Source organism: Artemia sp. Qi Xiang Cuo, chromosome 19 (assembly GCF_049724085.1).
Source record: "Artemia sp. Qi Xiang Cuo chromosome 19, ASM4972408v1, whole genome shotgun sequence".
In the NCBI taxonomy this organism is placed as follows: Eukaryota; Metazoa; Arthropoda; class Branchiopoda; order Anostraca; family Artemiidae; genus Artemia; species Artemia sp. Qi Xiang Cuo.
Window position 1 is genome coordinate 27,653,079 of NC_142812.1, and position 18,698 is coordinate 27,671,776.

Consider the following 18,698-nt stretch of genomic DNA (forward strand, 5'->3'; position numbering starts at 1 on the left):
TTACTCTACAGCGGTGTCTTCAATTAACCCATCAAAAACAAGTTTTTCGTGACTGGTTTCCATTGCAATAAAGTCCGTTTAGTACAGGAGTAGGCCTACCCCTAATAATTATATGAATAGTTAATATAACTCATAATTTATAGAAATATTTTTACCATAGGACTTATTTATATAAAGTAAAACAAAACAAAAGTTAATAATAAATATCGCATGTATCTTCTAAGCAATGTAGTGGCAAAAGTACCTAAAGGGAACCAATGGATAGAGATGTTGAGTTAAGGGAAATACAAACAATTTAGAAGCGGAAGTATCATCAATTCTGCAGCTTTAAAGTTGTGTTCCATTGACGGTTTTACAGCTATTGTAAATGTCTACTGAAATTTTGGATTGACAAGTTGTTTTGATGGGCTTGAGAGCTCGCTAAAATATGCCGACAAAGATGTCCGCTAAAACGTCTGCAATATTTCAACTTAAGGGTGCGACTGATGCTGTCCGACGATCAAATACTTCGCTTTAGCATCATTCATAAGCACTAAGTAGACCATGAGGATTTACTCCGTTCGATGTGGACGATGTGTTTAACCATACTATAAGGAGGTTTCCAAAATGGTTTGGGTTGATACTATAAATCGTTAACGTGCTTTAGAAAAAAAAACTAATAAAAATAGGGTTTTGAATGATGTATCAGACATGGTTTCTCATCCGAGGCTCCCCGTAATCATAGAGTCCGGTAGAACGTCTCTCGAAAAATAGTGACCCATGATGAAACCACGTGGAATATGATGCAAAAATTTAAAAAATCGGTGTATTATTTAAACAGAAAATGTTAACAGAAAGTGTGCTAATAATTTCATTTTTGGAAATCACATGAATTTTTTAAACCTAAAGTTAGTTAGAAAATTATGTTTGAATGTAAGAGTTTCAAAATCCAAATGTTAGTTTTTTCATGATAACGTCAGAAAAGTGAATTAATCCGTTATTTTTGGAAAACTCTAATATCGTAAAAAGATGACTCACAAGTTTATTTTCTTTTTATTCCTGAAATAATCAATACAGGTAATGAAACTATGAGTGACTGCATAGACTAAACTCCTCAGAGGAGTGAGGGGGGGGGGGGGGTTAAATCTTTTTTTACTTCTAAAGTCCAATTGTCGAAGTACCAAGGACTGTGAAAATGAACTCTGATATTTTTTCAATTTGTACACGCCCATATATATCTGAAAAGATTATGGGAAGATTAGTACTTGAATTTATTGAAAAATATTCACATATGCAGTTATGGAGTTTTCACTTCTAGCGGGTGTCAAATAAAAAAAAAATCAACGTTGGTTAAAAACCCTCAACAAATAAGGTATAAACATATGGTACCAAACAGCATAGGGAGGTATGGCTTTCTTTTCAAGGTGTAGCTGTCTTGGGTGTCAAAAGATCGTTTATGTTTGAATTTTACAGAAAAAGAGGTTGTTATTACAAATTAGCAAAAAAGCTCACTTGTTTTAAAGGGTCAAGGTTGCAATACTGATAAAAATCTGATGCTGCCCTGAAAACTTATATAGGCTAGTCTTGAAACAGCCTAGAGAAAAATATAAGAAAAACGTGGTTTTTAGGTATGGTTGGAACTAGGATGGATCCAGGGGGAGAAATGATTCTATTTGTGTGTTCTTAGTACTTTAAGTAATAATGCTTGCTGAAAAATAGTCTGCTAGTTCGTGAAAATAGAAGAAGTAAAAGCTAGCAAAAATTGCTAGCCATCAATTGGGTAGGAAACTGATAAAGAACTACAAAAAAGTACAAGCTTTTAAAAATTCAGCATAGACTATTGCCTATCACCAGGGGCGGAATTTGCTATGGAATAGGTGGTCAACTGCCCCCTCCCCCAGCTGAGATTTAGTTCTTAAAAATCCTGTCAAAACTAAGATAAGCCTGCATAATTCAAGCATCCACAGCAACGGATCAGTTTTCTTTAGTGTATCTTTGCGTTTATGATACTAGGTTAGATGCCTCAGTTTTCTCTGTCACTTTCACTTGATTTGGGAAAACTGGCACCAACTTTCCCCCCCCCCTCAGGATTTTGGCAAAATTGCGCCACTGCATGTCACTGAAAATATATATTTAGGAAACCAACAAAAAATTGCCAACTGTAAGAAATATTAGCCTAATCATTGTGAATTTTTTTTTATCAGTGTTTATAGAATAGAAATGTGTCTACTGACTTCACTGCACAATCGGTGCACAATCGGGCAGAATGTTAGTGCCTTTTTTAAGTGACCGAAAAGATTCGAGGATAACTAGCCAACTCCCTGAAGACCCACTCCCCCGAAAGTTATCCAATCAAAATTTTGAGATAGTCATTTTGTTCAACCATAGTTCAAAGGTCCACTATCTATAGTTTTGGTGATGATATGACCCTCCATAGTCCCTGGGGAAAGGTCTGTACGCTGTATCGGTATTGAACGTATCGATATCACGTTTTTGATAGGGGCGTATGTATCGCAGGTATCTTAGACAGATTTTTAATTGTTCATATAAAAGATATTGCTCATATCTACTTTCTTCCTATAAATTCCACCATCAGTAAGTTCCAAATGGCACTAAAAACGGCACTTTGGTGCCATGTCTCAAGCGGAAAAGCTGGGGCTAATGGGCTACCAGAAATTTTTAGAGTGATGTTTAATGACTCCTTTGAAAGCTATTGCTCATATCTACGTGATTTTTGTCAATTCTGTCATCCATAAGTGTGATATAGCACTAAAAACAACACTTTTGGTGTCACTTCTGAAGTAGAAAAGCTTGGAAGTATAAAATGATATAGGGCACGTTGTGCGGATGATGTATGACAGATTGCCAAAGATTGTTCTTTTTGGCCCACCGTCTAGGGCTAAACGGAAAGCAGGTCGTCATCGTCTGGGGTGGGAGGACGTCATAAAGATAGATTTAAAGGAAATGGGAACTTCGTGGGCGGATGTTAAAGGGAGGCTTTGAATAGATTGGGGTGGAAGAGGAGCGTGCGTAGCTGTGTTGGCCTCAGGTGGCTTGATGCTGCGGTGAGTTGTTAGTAGTAGTAGTAGTTTAAGAGTTTGTTAAACTTTGTTTAAGAATTAAGATATCTTCTATACTGGGATAAGGACAGTTTCTTTTGACATGTAATCATTGCTCATAAGAAAGACTTTTAATGCCTCAATTCAAAATGTATTTTCTGGGTTACAGAAATAATCCATGTCAGGGTTACCAGATGTCTGGTTTAAAGTTGCGCCGCCATTAAAGGGAAAATGCGTCACAGCAGCCATTTTTCTTGTGAAATTGCGCCGAATAAACGATTTTGCGCAAACACCGAAAAAAATGTCGGCAAAATGCACCAATTTGAAAAAATCAACGTGCAACCGCCTCAAAAAGCGCCCAAATGGCGCAAATACGCATCATATGCAAACTCTGACCCGTGTTACCAGATTGTATCGCAGTAGGCCTATCGGTTCAGAAAAACTACTACTCTGCAAGATATATAGCACCGCTCAGAAAGTAATTTGGCCAGAGCCGGCCTAATCTCGTACGTTTTCTTCGTCCATTGTACAGTCCGACTTTTGGCATTGGTTTTATCCTTTGTGTTTTCTGTTTATTTTGAAGTTGATGCATTAATAGCACCTTCCTTAAAACATTACCAACAATAAGATTAGGTTACATGTAGTCTTCCATCCTAGTAAAATCCAGAGGGTTGAATGTGGATTTAAAAAAAAAGTCAAAGTAGTAATATATTGGTGTCTTTTAAGTACTTTTTATAGAGTGTGTATCGTCGCTGTTTCACCTAAACGGTCGTATTTGACATTTTCACACTTCTGAGGTATCATCCAAAAATCGTTTGCTTAGCTGTTCTCAAAGGGAGGCTCAGCAGGGGTATATCAATAAGGAGGATCAGCGTGATTCGACAAGTTAGTTCTCCGTTTGATTGCAGCTCACCGAACGATTTTGGCAATCATTTCGAAAGTTTGGAAATGTCAGATGCGACCTTTAGACGTAACATTGCCGACATCCTCGTTTGATTAATAAAGCTTATGAAAATCTTCCTGAAGCTTCTGACAGTGGAACAAAGTCGAACGGGCTGCATGTTTCTCTAAGCACCAAATTTGACGACGAGGCATATCTTTCAGCAAATACGAAATCTGAAATGGCACTTAAACAGAAGAGAATTGCCTTTCCTATATCTTGAAACTTGCCAGCTGGCTTGTCAGGAAGATTCAATCTGGAGCAAATGACCTGTTTGAAATAGCTGTCTTCTCTACAACAGTGCTAATTTATTTCTTCGTAAATTCTATCTCTTTTTTTCACCCACGTCAAACATGAAAAGAAAATAGGTAATAAGTCTTGGAACATTGTTCAAGGCGTCGTAGTTTTTAGTAAACATTTGCAGCTTAATAGGTGTACGTCCGATTAAACCTATTTGATTAAACAATGAAGGGAGACTAGGAATTAAATTCCATCTTTTCTATGAATTTGCATTGGAAAATACCGTTTGTTTTGGTATGCTTATTAAAAAAAAAAAAAAAAATCAACCCCTATATTTTGGAATACATTTTGCACCCACCTCCCTACATTTTCTTAAGTGAGTTTACGCTCCTGGATATTCAAGTATTTGGAATGGGGACTTGAGAAATATTTTTGGTTATATTGAGGAATATTTTATTCTTGCTAAAATAGGACTTTTATATTTTCTTTTGACTATTCTCTTTATTTTATTTTTTTTCTAATTTTCACTTTCTGTTTAGTTACAATTACTCGCTGTTTCAGTATTGAAACTTGTATTTCAAAATCTCATGTCATGTATTTCAAAATCCTCTAAGACCTGGAACTAAGAATTGTTTTTCAAGAAATAAAAGTTCCTTCTGTGGCTTTCTCCATTTTAGAATAGTCTCTCCATAAACAAGGAATATTTTGATTGGATTACAAAAATGTTTCTCAGATGTAAGCCTAATGTCGTTAAAAAAATTATTGTTTATTCCAAGGTTGTTCAAACCTTGTTCATACGCAATTTCTGGTAATTATATTCTTGATATTGAAATCGATAAAGCTGCAAGATTTCAATTGGAAGATTAGAATTGTGTGTCTTGATTAGTTTTTTTTTTCAATAGAATTCCTAAGCTAACTTACATTAAATTAGAGGGTTCTTGTGCATTATATTGGCCTTTCTAAAAAGTTTGATTAATGCTAATGAAATAAAATAGGATGAATATATAGTAGTTTATAAACAAATTTGGGCTATATATTTGCACATTAGGGGGGTGGGGTGTAAAGCACAGCATATATTAAATACTAAACCTAACCTAACCTAGGTACCTTTCCCCCCTAAACCCCAAAAAACAACAGTTTAAATGTCGTAACGCAATGAAAATCACGCTATGCATTGCATTACTCTATAGCGGTCTCTTGAATTAACCCGACAAAAACGGTTTTTTCGTGACTGGCCCATATGGCCCTTGTAATGGCCCATATAGTGCCCAAGTACCAATTAGAGTTTTGTATTACAGCTTACCGCGTAGCAAAGTTTAAAGTTCGTTGTTATGTTGTATTTAATCTTTTAAAAGGAAACTGCTTGTACGTTTACTTTTTGGTTGATAGTTTTATCGGAAGTTGTTCCTTTTTTTTTTTTGCTCTTCAAAACAGAATTGATTTATGCTCATTTCCAAACATCCTTTGGTACTTATTTAGAATCCAGTAAACACGCGGGAAAGACCACATCCAAATCTCAAAGATGCTATATGAAAAACAGGTTTTCACCGCCTAGTAAGGTATTGTTCACTCCGTGACAAAGATTTAAATTTTAGTTTTTTGGGGTTGAAGGGGCGAAAAAAGGTACCTAGGTTAGGTTACGTATTTAATATACGTAACCTAAACACGCGAGAAGAGAAGTTTGGTTAATGCTAATGAAATAAAACAAAGTATGATAAAAATATAATTGTTCAGAAACAAATTTGGGCTATGTTTGCACATTAGGGGAATTGGGGGTAAAGCATAGCATATATTGAATGCGTAACCTAACCTAACCTAGGTACCTTTTTTTGCCCCTTCGACCCCAAAAAAACCAAAGTTTAAATCTTTGTCACGGACTGAGCAATACCTAAATAGGCAGTGAAAAACTGTTTTTCATATAGCATCTTTGAGATTTGGATGCGGTCTTTCTCGCGTGTTTACTGGATGCTAAATAAGTACCAAAAAAAATTATCCTTGGAAAAATATATTTTTTTGTATTTTTCTTTCATGATCTTTTTCTCGTTAGATTTGCTCAACAAAGCACATGATTTGACTACCTTTTATTCTGTTACTGGCTAGCTTTTCAAACAGTTCGTGGTAACGAACTGTAAGTAAGTGAAAGGATTTTAATGAAAATCACACCGTCAGATTCAGCGTATCAGAAAACCCTATTACATAGGTTTCAAACTCATATCTGTAAAAATTAGTAACTTTGTATTTTTTGCCAGAAGCAAAATATACGAATAGCCTATAGAAGTTCGTTACCTAAGTTAATTTGTAAATTACGTCAGAACCAAATTTAGAGACAGTCATTTAGCAAAAGAAAAGTAAAATTTTTATGCAAAGTTTGTTTACTTATTCAATGACAGTGAGCCAAAATAAAAGTTGCTTTAACTAAAATACGATCAGAAATTAAATAAAAAAAAACAAGTTTTTTAAACTGAAAATAAGGAGCGACATTAAAACTTAAAACGAACAGAAATTATTCCGTATATGAAAGGGGCTGTTCCCTCCTCAACGCCTCGATCTTTACGCTAAAGTTTGACTCTGTCTCACAACTTTATGTTTTAAAACAATAAAAAACTTTAGCGTAAAGAGCGAGGAGTTGAGCAGGGGACAGCCCCTTTCATATACGGAATAATTTCTATTCGTTTTAAGTTTTAATGTCGCTCCTTACTTTCAGTTTAAAAAACTTGTTTTTTTTATTTAATCTTGATCCAAGAGCCACATACCACAAACCTTATGTTGGAGAGCCACAACAATATGAAACATGCTCTAAGTTTTTCTTATTCTGGTTGTACGAAGGATGTCATATCAGAGGGGAAAGGGGACAGAAGATCGATAATAAAGCTGCAAAACTATATAGAAACTAATGTACTATAGAAAAATCGTAAGCATTTTTTGGGGGACATAGAGGTCTCAAGATAACCCGCTTTTATGCCTGTTGTGGTGTGATTAAAAAAAGGGACAAAGTTAAAATACTTTCACCAATACCACTGCCTTAGAATTTACTTGGAGAATGAAGATTGTGTACAGTAAGGGTTTGTCCGATCCAGAAGGCTCGAAAAACCTTCCTTTGGTAGACAGGTGTCCTTTAGTAACAATCCAGGGACACATTTTTTTTCGCCTTGTGGCTTAATGCCTTTTGAATTAGGACAGCCAAGTTTATATACTATTTAGGCACATTTAGAGGCTCTATCTTTAATCGGAGACTTTTCCTGTTTTTAGGCCTCAAGTAACTAGACGGGGATTTCTTCTGCTTCTGCTTGGAGACTCCAAAGCTTTTTTTGAATGTTGGGAGAGAATTCAGGGTGCCTTAGCTTCATTAGATGTGAGTAATTTTGCCCATAATTTTATAACTTTTCTATTATTTGACGGTATTTAATCAGGATTTTTGTCTGAACCATTAATTGTGTTAAATGCGATAGTTAATATAACTGGTCATTTGTTTTCTCTACAGAACTGCAACATTTGGAAGAAAGGTTTTTTTTTAAATTGACATAATCTATTACTAAAAAATAGCATAAAATGTTAATCTCTTGCGTGTTTTCGCCCAGATTAGGTTGCTATTTCTTTTAATCCTACTGATATTTTACTCATTTTATTATTATGATTTTTATTTCAGTATGACAGTCGTTTATCAATAAAATATTATCTTATATTAATAAAGTGTTATAGCGATTATTGAAACCTATTAAATTTGTTAGTATGCGTCATAGATATATAAGCCGGAATTTGTACTTTTCTGATAGAAAATTTTTGGTGCATTTAACTATTAGGATAAATCAAGAATTTTCCTGTTAGAACCTTTCAAAAAACGTGCTATGGAGCTGCAAGGTTTTAAAATCTACTGTTTTTTTTTTTTCATTTCAATTACAGTTTTTGGTGCAAAAGAACACATGGGCGTAAAGAGAGGGAAGAGTAGACCACTAGACAGTGACCATTCCTTCCAATTTTCAAATTACTCGCTTAAAATTAATTTTGCTTTCCAGACGCCGTTCAATAGAGCATAATACAACTAATGCTACTACTAACTCACCGCAGCACCAAGCTGCCCGAGGCTAGCACAGATACGTACGCTCCTCTTCCATCCAAGTCTCCCTCCTTACACCCTCCCAAGAACTTCGCATTTCCCTTAAATCTTCCCTTACGACATCCTCCCCCTTCATTCCGAGACGAACTGCTTTTCGTTTGGCCCTAGACGGTTGGCCGACAAGTACAATATTTGGCAATTTGTCATCCTGGATCCTGGTATTAGATCTGTCAATCCTGGCAATAGACCATAGTAATTGCACTGATTCTATATGTAACGGCAATAAGCTATACTTAACGCCAGGATTATCATATCTCTTATCACCGATTTTTCTAAAAGAGGATGGAATTAAACCTTGAAATTAGAATAGTTAGTGGGCACTTTAAAAATTTTGGGTACTTGTGCATTATATGGGCATTTCTAAAAAGTCAAGTTTGTTTAATGCTAATGAAATAGAATAAAATAGGGTGAATATAATAGTTTATAAACAAATTTGGGCTATATATTTGCACATTAGGGGTAGAGGGTATGGCATAGCATATATTAAATACGTAACCTAATCTATGTACCTTCCCCCCCCCCCCTAAACCCCAAAAAACAACAGTTTAAATATCGTAACGCAATGAAAACCGCACTATACATTGCATCACTCTATAGCGGTCTCTTGAATTAACCCGTCAAAAACGGGCTTTTCGTGACTGATTTCCTTATAAAGGCCCATATAGTGCCCAAGTACCAAATGTTGTAAAACGCGAAACATGACCTTCAAATTTTGATTAGCATTGGGACAGAGTAGCAGATTTTGGATGTTGTTAAAAAAACAACTATGAAATACACGAGAAAATGACAATATATACATTCGAGCATTTCGTGACTTTTCTATTTGCTTTCCATTTTCAAATGGTTGAAGTTGTTTGAAATTTATGGGTGTTTGAACTACCTGTGTACATTTGATCATACCCTACCCTTATTTAGTAACCGAACGAATGTGTTCCAAGATTTTCGTGAAGGTTGTCTCGAACACGAAAGACATAACTTAATATTTCTAGATAGAACACCTGTGAGAATCAGGCTCAAGACACGTACAAGCAAACAAGTACTTACTTATGCTAATATATAATGACCATTTACTTGGTTACACTTTCCAACTCACTTATGGAGAGAAATCTATAAGAAACGCAGTCCCATACTTAAAACCCCTAAACCAAAAGTTCCCAATTTTGCTGCGATCACTTATCTTTACAAAACCATGTTTAACTAGCCTATATATAGGGGGCACTTGGTATTGAAACCGAAGCATCGATACTTTATGATATCGTATCAAAGTCTCGGTATTTTCAAAAAAGTGTCGACACTTTCGATTGCATATAGCCAATTTGTAAACTGCTATTGCGAAAAGAAGGTATATTGCAGTTGTGTCTATTTAAAAAACTGAAGAATTAAAAATCGAATAAAAAAAACCGACATTTGCTATGGTTGACAGTGTCACAAAAATTTATTTGAGTTAAAAAACATCTATTCAAACTCATATTTGGATATATGTATTATTCGCTGATTACAACTTCTGGCTTCTTGTTAGCCCGCAAATACAGATATCGATACCAAAGTATTGATACTTTTGAGAAGTGTCGTATCGATTGCCGGATACTTTGCACGTATCATCTAGCTCTACGCCTAACACAAGTCTACGTCCTGGAATGATGTTAACAGTTCTCTATGATATCTCCTCTGTTTCTTGTGTCTCCCCTCCACCAAACAACCAAACAAATTTGTTTGGTTGTCTCTCCCCTCCCTGTATTAACACATCTTTATCTCACTCCAACGTCATGATATTATGGTGCTATATTGTTAAGGGTATTTTTGGTGCTTCGACAAACGAAGGTCCTCTCTAAAAAAAATGGTTATCTCTCTAAGTGGAAAGCAGCAAGACCAACAAACTCACTTTGAGAAAGTCTGATCGATGATTTATGTCCATTTTTATTTATATTTGTGCTTAGCAGTTTCTTACATTGATAATAAAAAACTAAACAAAAAATAGACACTATAAAATAATTTGTTATTAGAAGCATAATAAAAATTATATATAGTAGACGGGAAATAGGTGCATTGTACGGAAAATATGAAAACTATAAGACAAATCTCCGGGGGGCTTGACTCCAAAAGCCCACCCCTTTCTTTCTTACATGCATATAGCCCATCTCTGTAAACTTGCCTCTCTAAAGAGACGATATCGCGGACTTACCGTAGGCCTATATGTAGAAGCTGCTTTTTCATGGAAACAAATCCAAAGAATTAAAGAAACGATTCTGACATTAGAAAAACTAGTCTGTCGATCCACTAATGAAAAATAACCTTCAATGTAGGATAATTGATTACTTTCTGATCTTGAGTTCCATTCTCAGTTCAAAATGTAGTTTAATGAGAAATATGACAGTTTATCCTTTGAAATATGACTGAACTTTTTTGTTTTGTAATTTATTGTTGAATTTTTGTGCTATCGTCTGGATGTCATTTGATAGATTCCAATACTTTTCTACGGTTCTTTGCTTCAGACGTCAAACCAACAAATTATTCTGGTTGATAAAATTGTAATAGTTTCAGAAGTTTGTTGATTTTATTAGTTTGCATTTTTTTAACTTGTTTCTCATCACCAATTGGTTCATAACGCACAAGAAATGCCAATTCAACTTTTACATATGACCCACAGCTGCAATCAGGCATTAGGACGGAGGCTGGGAAACAATCGTCACGGCAGCAAATACTATGTTCGGAAAGAGTGTTGAATTAGGAATCGAATGGAATCACCTTTTTGTTGCTGTTGTTTTTATTCAATAAAAGGAATTTTGCACCGAAATTATTCCATCTCCCGTCGAAGAAAGTGGAAAGACATAAAACTTCTTCTGTTATGCCTTATCCTTTGTATGAAACAAACTTACTTGATGAAAGTCTTCAGCTCAAGTTGACTTATTACGTATCATTACTTTCATCATTTTTGTTCAAGCAATGAATTCTTTTTATTAATATGGAGCTTCAGGAGCTTTGCTCTTTTGGCTTAGTTTTCATGTTCTAGTGAGTAGGAATCTTTTTTCGATGACAAGTTCATGTCTCGAGAACGCTTTCTGAAAGTTTCAAAGCCTAAAATATTTATTTTCAGAAGTTGTAGGAGGATTTTAGAAGATCTTTAGAAGATTTTAGAAGATTTTTAGAAGGATTTTAGATTTTGTCAATAAATAGCTAGCTTTATGACTAAGACTTGAAGAACTAAGCCTGTTCAATCAGAAACAGTAACTATTTCCGTGGCTTAAAATAAAAAAGGAAACATTTATGACTATTCCCCAAAGCTGGTATAACACAACATTTGACCCGACAGTTGCAATCTACTGTAGCTAAAGTTGCGCTATTTTGATAATAGCTTGAGTATTGTTTCCACACTCCCCATTTGCTTAGGTTTGAAAAAACAAAACGAATAGAAGATAAAATACTGGACACACACTGCGCCCTACTGTTGACACTGTTGCAAAGACCAGTGACCAAGACTGTTGTGACCAAGTGACCAAGTGTCCAAGACAAGTGCAAAGACTGTTGCAAAGACCAGTGACAAGGGGCTACACTAAAAAAAGATAATTAAAAACGCATCACAAATTTGTTTATATGCATTTTTGTCACGTTTTTAAGAGTTGGAACCAAATTTCGGGGGGATTCGAAACCAGACCGCCCCCCACCCTAGATACGGCTTTGCCAGTGACTCTTATCTTTTTTACCGTAAGGGCTCAAGAGAACCCTGGACCCTGGTCTAGAAACCATGACGTAGAATGTGGTAAATCGAAAGAATTCTGGACTTAGTCACTTTTGGCTAACGTGTGAGACAAGACGGAAGTGTTGGTATACATCATTGATTAACATTTTGCTGAGTGACTAGTTGGCGTAACAAATTGCAATTATTGTCACTACTTTTCAAGGACTGTAGCCTTCAATTACATGTTGTATTATTTGTTTATTCTACATGATTGCACCGTTGGCTCTGTTGATTTTGGGCGTTAATTTTGTTAGTTCTCCTGTATGTTGAGCATTCATGGATAAAAACCTGAGAAAAACTGAGAAAACCTGATAAAAACTGAGAAAACCTGATAAAAACCAGGTGTCTGTCACCCAGGATCACAGTTTACATAATTAGCAGAATAATCTTTCCCTATCTCACCCATTATAAAAACCTGGACCGAGGTGTAAGTGCTCCAGAGAACCTATAAACATAAGCGACATTAGATCTTTTCATGGGTAGACAAGTCAGATCTCTCTTGAACGCGAAACTTGGCTTCAACATTGGAACACTAATTTTGAAGAAACTAATTTTAAATTACTTACTTACTTAACTCCCATCCGGCCGGATTGGCCGACTCGGGGCTTCTCCTCTGACTGAACTATGGCAAAGCTTCTTATACGATTCGCTGTTCGCTGCAGTCCGAAGGAGTACCGACAGGGGATGGCTGGGAAAGTTTTCCCTCCAGCGCTTGGGAAGTCGTTCTTTTGGGCGGGAGGCATCAATCCTTCCTTCAAACGCCGTTTTTGGAAGTTGGGCTAGGGACATCCGCTGAACGTGGCCTAACCATCGAAGCTGTTGAAGCTGGATGGTCTGCATGATGGTCTGGGAATAGTTGAGCGAAGACAATAGCCGTTCGTTTGATATTCGGTCAAGGTAGGTGATGCCAGCAAGCTTCCTGAGGGATTTTGTTTCAAAGGCCGCCAACCGGCGTTTGTCTTCTACTTTTCAGGTCCATGTCTCTGCTCCGTACGTTGCTACTGAAACCACAAGAGCTCGAAAAAGGCGTGTTTTTAGTTTCAGCGACAGATGTTTGTTTTTCTAGATCGATCGCAATGACTTGAAGCATGCTGAGGCAAGGGCGAGGCGTCGTTTAATGTCTTTTGAGGAGTCGTTTGTGGACGTCAGCTCACTTCCTAGGTAAACGAAATGGTCAACCCACTCGATCTCTTCCCCCTGGATCATAATTTTGCTGGGTTGAAGGCCTTTATCTGTATGCCCCGTTACCTTCATGGCTTTTGTATTGTTAGCATTGATTTTCTTCCCAAAGGAACTAGCTGCATGATCAATATCGTTAGCGCTTGATTCTAGCTCCTCTAGTTGTTCGTTTAGGCGATTAATGTCATCGGCGTATGCAAGCAAGTCAAAGAGGTGTCCACTCATGAGTGCTCCCGTGTCATTGGGCACCAGTGCCAGTACAGCATTCAGGAATAGGCCGAACAGAGTGGGGGAGAGTAGGCATCCTTGCAGCACTCCTGAAGAGGTTGAGAATTCTTCAGTAAAGCCTTCGCTGGTCTGCACCATGCTTCTCGACTTCTCGTACATGCTCTTGATAATGTCAATAATGTCAGTGGGAATACCGTAGTGTGCTACGATGTGCCATAGGCCATCTCGCCAAATTAGATCGAAAGCTTGTTTGAAATCGATAAACAGCTGGTATAGCTCTTTCCCGAATTCCAGGTATCTATCAATAATCTGTCTGATCGCAAAAATTTGGTCTATGGTGGATCGGTTTTGACGGAAGCCAGCTTGATATTCAGGGATTACGTGTCTCTTCAGGTTTCTGATCCGATCAAGGAGAATTTTCGTAAGGATTTTAGCTGGTTGGCAAGTAAGCGATATGGGTCTGTAGTTTTCGCAGTTACTTTTAGATCCTTTCTTGTGAAGGGCACTATGACAGATTTCGACCAAGACTCGGGGAAGTATTTCATTTCCCATACAGCTGTTACTATTTTGTGGAACAGATCAACGACGATATCAGATTCCACTTTTAGCAGTTCTGCCTGTATACCGTCTATTCCGGGTGCCTTATTTGACTTGAGGGATTTGAGTGCGGCTTCTACTTCTGACCTTAAGGGTGGGGGGGGGGTTCCTCATCTCTGTGTGCTGGGAACTTCCGAAGCACTTCAGGATCTGGGTTTACTGTGAGATTAAGTTTTTCCTGGAAGTGTTCTTTCCAGCGATCTCGGATTCCGGCACAAGTAGTGATTTTGTGTCCATTTTTATCTAAGAGATCGAGGCACTTCGCTTCTTTGCGGTTTGTCAGCTCTTTAGCACGTTTGAACATGAGGTGTGAGTTACCCCTACAGGAGTCCTCACACTGCCAACATTTTTCAGTAGTCATGTCATTTAGTGCTTGGCGGGTTTTCTTCTCAATTTGACGTTTAACGTTTTTGAATCTATCCTAGCTTTCTCGATCTTGTTTGTTTTTGATAGTTCGTTTCTCGGTACACATATCAATAATCCCTGGGTAATCCATGGCTTGTCTTCTGCAGATTTACGGCCGAGGACGAGCTCAGCTGTCTCGCATACGGCCAGGCTGCTTTGCGAAACAAGTAGATCGATGTCGGCTGGACTCAGCGGATCAGGTGTTTCTTGCAAGGTCTTTGACAGTCGTTCGTCGAGCTGCATTCTGTACTCTTGTCTCGTCTTAAGGTATTTAAGGGCTTCTATCCGGAATCTTGGAACTTTTTGTTTCGGCTTGACAACGGCCTTTAATCTTAGGCGAAGCGATGACATGAGGAGATTGTGCTCACTATCAAAGTCCCCACCTCCTAGCGTCACTGTGTCTGTGAATGAAGATTTCCATCGGCTGGATACCAGTATATAATCTATCATGTTGGCAGTCCTTCCATCGGGGCACCACCACGTGACTTTTCTCTTTCGTCTGTGCTTGAACATTGTGTTTGTGATAAAAAGCTCATTATCTCGTCAGAATTCAGTGAGCTGTTCTCCTCTGCCGTTGATCTGTCCGATCCCAAACTTGCCCATGACATCTTCGTTTCCGCTATTGTCACTCCCCACGATGGCATTGAAGTCCCCGAGGACTAACACGATGTCTTTCTTCGGAATGGTGTCGAAAAGGCTCTGGAGCTGAGAGTAGAAATCTTCCGACTCTTCGTCCGACCTTGATGAATCAGGAGCATAGACCTGTACCATGGAAAGGTTTTTGAACTTGCTTTTGAGTCGGATCATCATTAATCTCTCCGACGCAGACACCACTGATAGAATAGATTTCCTTGCTGCTTTTGTCAGTAAAAATCCGACTCCTTGTCTGTGTGTTCCATCTCGTCTTGCAGAAAGCAGGAGGGTTGCGTATCCTATCTGTTTGTCGCTGATACCTGGTAGATGAGTCTCTGATAGGCCGATGATGTCCCAATTGTAGCCGTTTGATTCACGGAGGAGCATATCTTTCTTTCCTGGTTTCGAAAGTTTCTCAAGATTTAACATGCCGATTCTGGTGGTGATTTTTGTAGATAAAACCGGTCTAGCGTCCGTTTGTGACGAACTTGTCAAACGTTGCCTTGATTCGTTTCCAACGCTGTTGGATGTCAATACATCGGTTGCCCCGGATGCGGTAGCTTGTCCGTCGGTTTCCCCGGACGCGGTAGCTTGTCCGTCAGTTTCCCCGGACGCGGTAGCCCTATTTCGTGTTCTCATTGATTGCCTAGTCATAAATCATAAAGAGGAAAAGTTTCTTGGCTAGCTTTTGAAGCAACGGCAAGCCAATCCTCTCTGCTTCTAGCCGGGACCGTTGACACCCTCGAGTGTGTCTTCCGCTCTTCGCAGTTGTCCTCGCTGGGAGGATCATCCCATTTGGCATCACGGCGTCACCAAGCAATTTATCCCATTACTGGGGGTGAGTTTAACGTCTTCGGGACATATCCACGCGCCGGTGGGCCCAGCAAGATGGCTATCAGAGGGGCTCACCTCCTCCTCTGTCCGTGTTTATATCCCCCAGACAAGGGTGCACCGGCTATTTAAAACCCCCAGAGACTGGGTCCCCCCTTGGTCCGCGCCCTCTTATTTAATATTCGAGGGTATCCTCCATATCTGAAGGATGTTCCCCTATCCGCCACCTGGGGACGCGCCTGAGTTGCTTGGGGGAAGCACCTGAGAAGTTACTCAGTATGTATTTATTCCAATACACACATGAAAATCGGTAATTAGTAGTGTAATGTTATTATTAGATGTTTTTAGGAATTAAAAATAGGTTCCGAAGTCTCAAGTTGGTTTCAAAGGCATTTTGAGAAAGTTTCTGCCAAAATACGTGTTCCAGGGTAATTGGACCGCTGATGGCAGATCAAATGAGAGGAGCTGTTTGTACGCGCCGATATATATATATATATATATATATATATATATATATATATATATATATATATATATATATATATATATATATATATATATATATATATATATATATATATATATATATATATATACACTACGAAAACTTTACGAAAAATAAAGTTTTTTTAAAGAAAAGTAAAGGCCATGTTAAACTTAAGATCAGTAGAAATAGAAGCCTACAATAACTCAGACTCAAAACGACCAGAAATTATTATTAAAGAATAAAAAAGGAAAGGAGAATAATTGGTATGGCTGTAACACTGCATATAAATAGTTTTATAAATATTTTGGAAATTGTACCGTAAAAGGTCTAAGATTATACAGACTCAGCAGTAAGAAATGCATTTTATTTATTTTCTGGTAAACAAACTGGAAGAATATTCTATAATAGGAGCTTTTCCAGCGTAAAGCCCTGTAAAATTTTGGATCTGCCACTAAAATGTGTGATGTCCTTCAACTTTCTGAAAATTCCCTAAGAATTTTACGAAAAACACTTCTTAACAGACGTTTGGTATTTTCTTCGATAGGGCTATTGTAGCAACTTTTACCACAGCAACCAAGAATTAGAACCCAAGTCCTAAAATTGGTCTCAATCAGGAACCCTTATCGCTATCTAAATTCACAAAGTGCAAAGATTTTTAAACAGAGGTGTTTATTATTTAAAGTTCAGGAAAGGTCTTCCCATTTCATACGAAAACATTGATTGAAAACGAAACTAGTCTATCTCGGCTCTCCGCCAAAACAGGTAACTAGAATTTTAAAGTATCACAGGAACTACAATCTGAGAAAATAAATATCACGACGTGAAAAAAAAATGATAAACCATCCAGTTGCGGATCCAGAGGGGGGGCGAGGGGCACCCCCCTAAAGTAGTCCAAAGTATTGTAATTTACCTAATTAACGCAAGTTTGCATTAATTAAACTTGCTCCTACCGTAAGTTTATCGGATCAACCGATTTTGCGCCCCCCTCCTAAAAAATCCTGGATCTGCCCCTGAAACCATCACACCTATTCCACCAGTTATTAGAAGAAGAAAAAATTCCTTATTTTCACAAATTTCATCAACCCCCGCCCCCTTTTTTTATAAAATCCTACATAGGCCAATCAGTTGAGTCCACTGTATATAAATAATAGATTTTCATAATTTGTATATAAATTAAGTCATACCTGTGAGATGGGACAGTTGCAAACCACTTGGCCGGCTCACCAAGCTTTTTTCTGCTTTCGCAATTACGAATAATGCACTTTCGAACCATTTCTCAATAATTGACGCAAACACACTAATCCATAAGTGCACAAATAAGTGAAAGGAGTTTTTTGTTCGCACCGAGAATGAAGAGCCAGAAATCATCTGCGGTAAACTTACTGCTAATTATATAAAGTGTGCCCAGGATCATCCAAATTTCTGAATCTGGAACCAAACTTTTTGTGCTCTCATTTGTATCTAGTACTGCCGTGTGTCTGAGGTAGAGATACTAAAACACTTTTAACCCAGTGTCACCGGGCGATTTCTTTAACCTCCTTTGAATTAAATATGTTTCTAAGAACACGACCAGTGGATAAGAGTAGAGTGCTAACTTATACTTCTAAGAGTCCTATGTACCAAACAGGTTTTTCTGGTAGGTATTCTATTCTAGAGGTCATTACATCTTTGCCAAGAGATTTACGCAATTTAAGGACAAGTTTTTCTGACGTAGATTTCTAGTTCATGATATACAAGTTTTTTTTTAGGTTAAATCTGTGGTCATTCATCTGTAAGTTGATTAGTAGGGTTTTTTTTTTAAACTTGGCTAACAGGTTTTTAAACCTATTACTACGAACGCTACATGCATTCCATTTTTGGAACTAGGAGCGAGATTGTGTGATGCTATCAGACTGGTTTCGTTTCATGGGTTCATTAATAGAAGGACTAATGTTTTTGAAAAGGGTAATTACGTCTTTAGTTTACGAGATTTGCGAATTTTTTGCGAAAAGGTATTTGCGTAAAAGTATTGCGATGGTTAAGAATGCCTCACGGGTAATTAAAGAATGGGATGCTTGCATCAACAATACAAAGAATATGCTCAGATACTTAATAGATTTGACGCCTACAAGAGACATTGGTAGAAGGTATTCAATAGCTTAATTGAAAAGTAACGATAGAATGACATTTTGACTTGACCTAGCTTTACCTCGCCGATATGGTCTGTATAATACACAAGTGATGATTTGCACAGTGTTGTCAATTTTAAATAGTTTAGAAATAAAAAAAAA

General features: G+C 37.6%; 1 protein-coding gene across 1 annotated transcript in view; it reads left to right on the top strand.

The window, feature by feature from the left end:
- Positions 1–18,698, top strand: part of LOC148940683 (uncharacterized) — a 212,574-nt gene that overhangs the window by 90,660 nt on the left and 103,216 nt on the right. Inside the window, exon 5 of the mRNA XM_089105039.1 lies at positions 7,468–7,570. Coding sequence (XP_088961165.1) covers positions 7,468–7,570 — 103 coding nt within the window. The remainder of the gene's footprint in view (positions 1–7,467; positions 7,571–18,698) is intronic.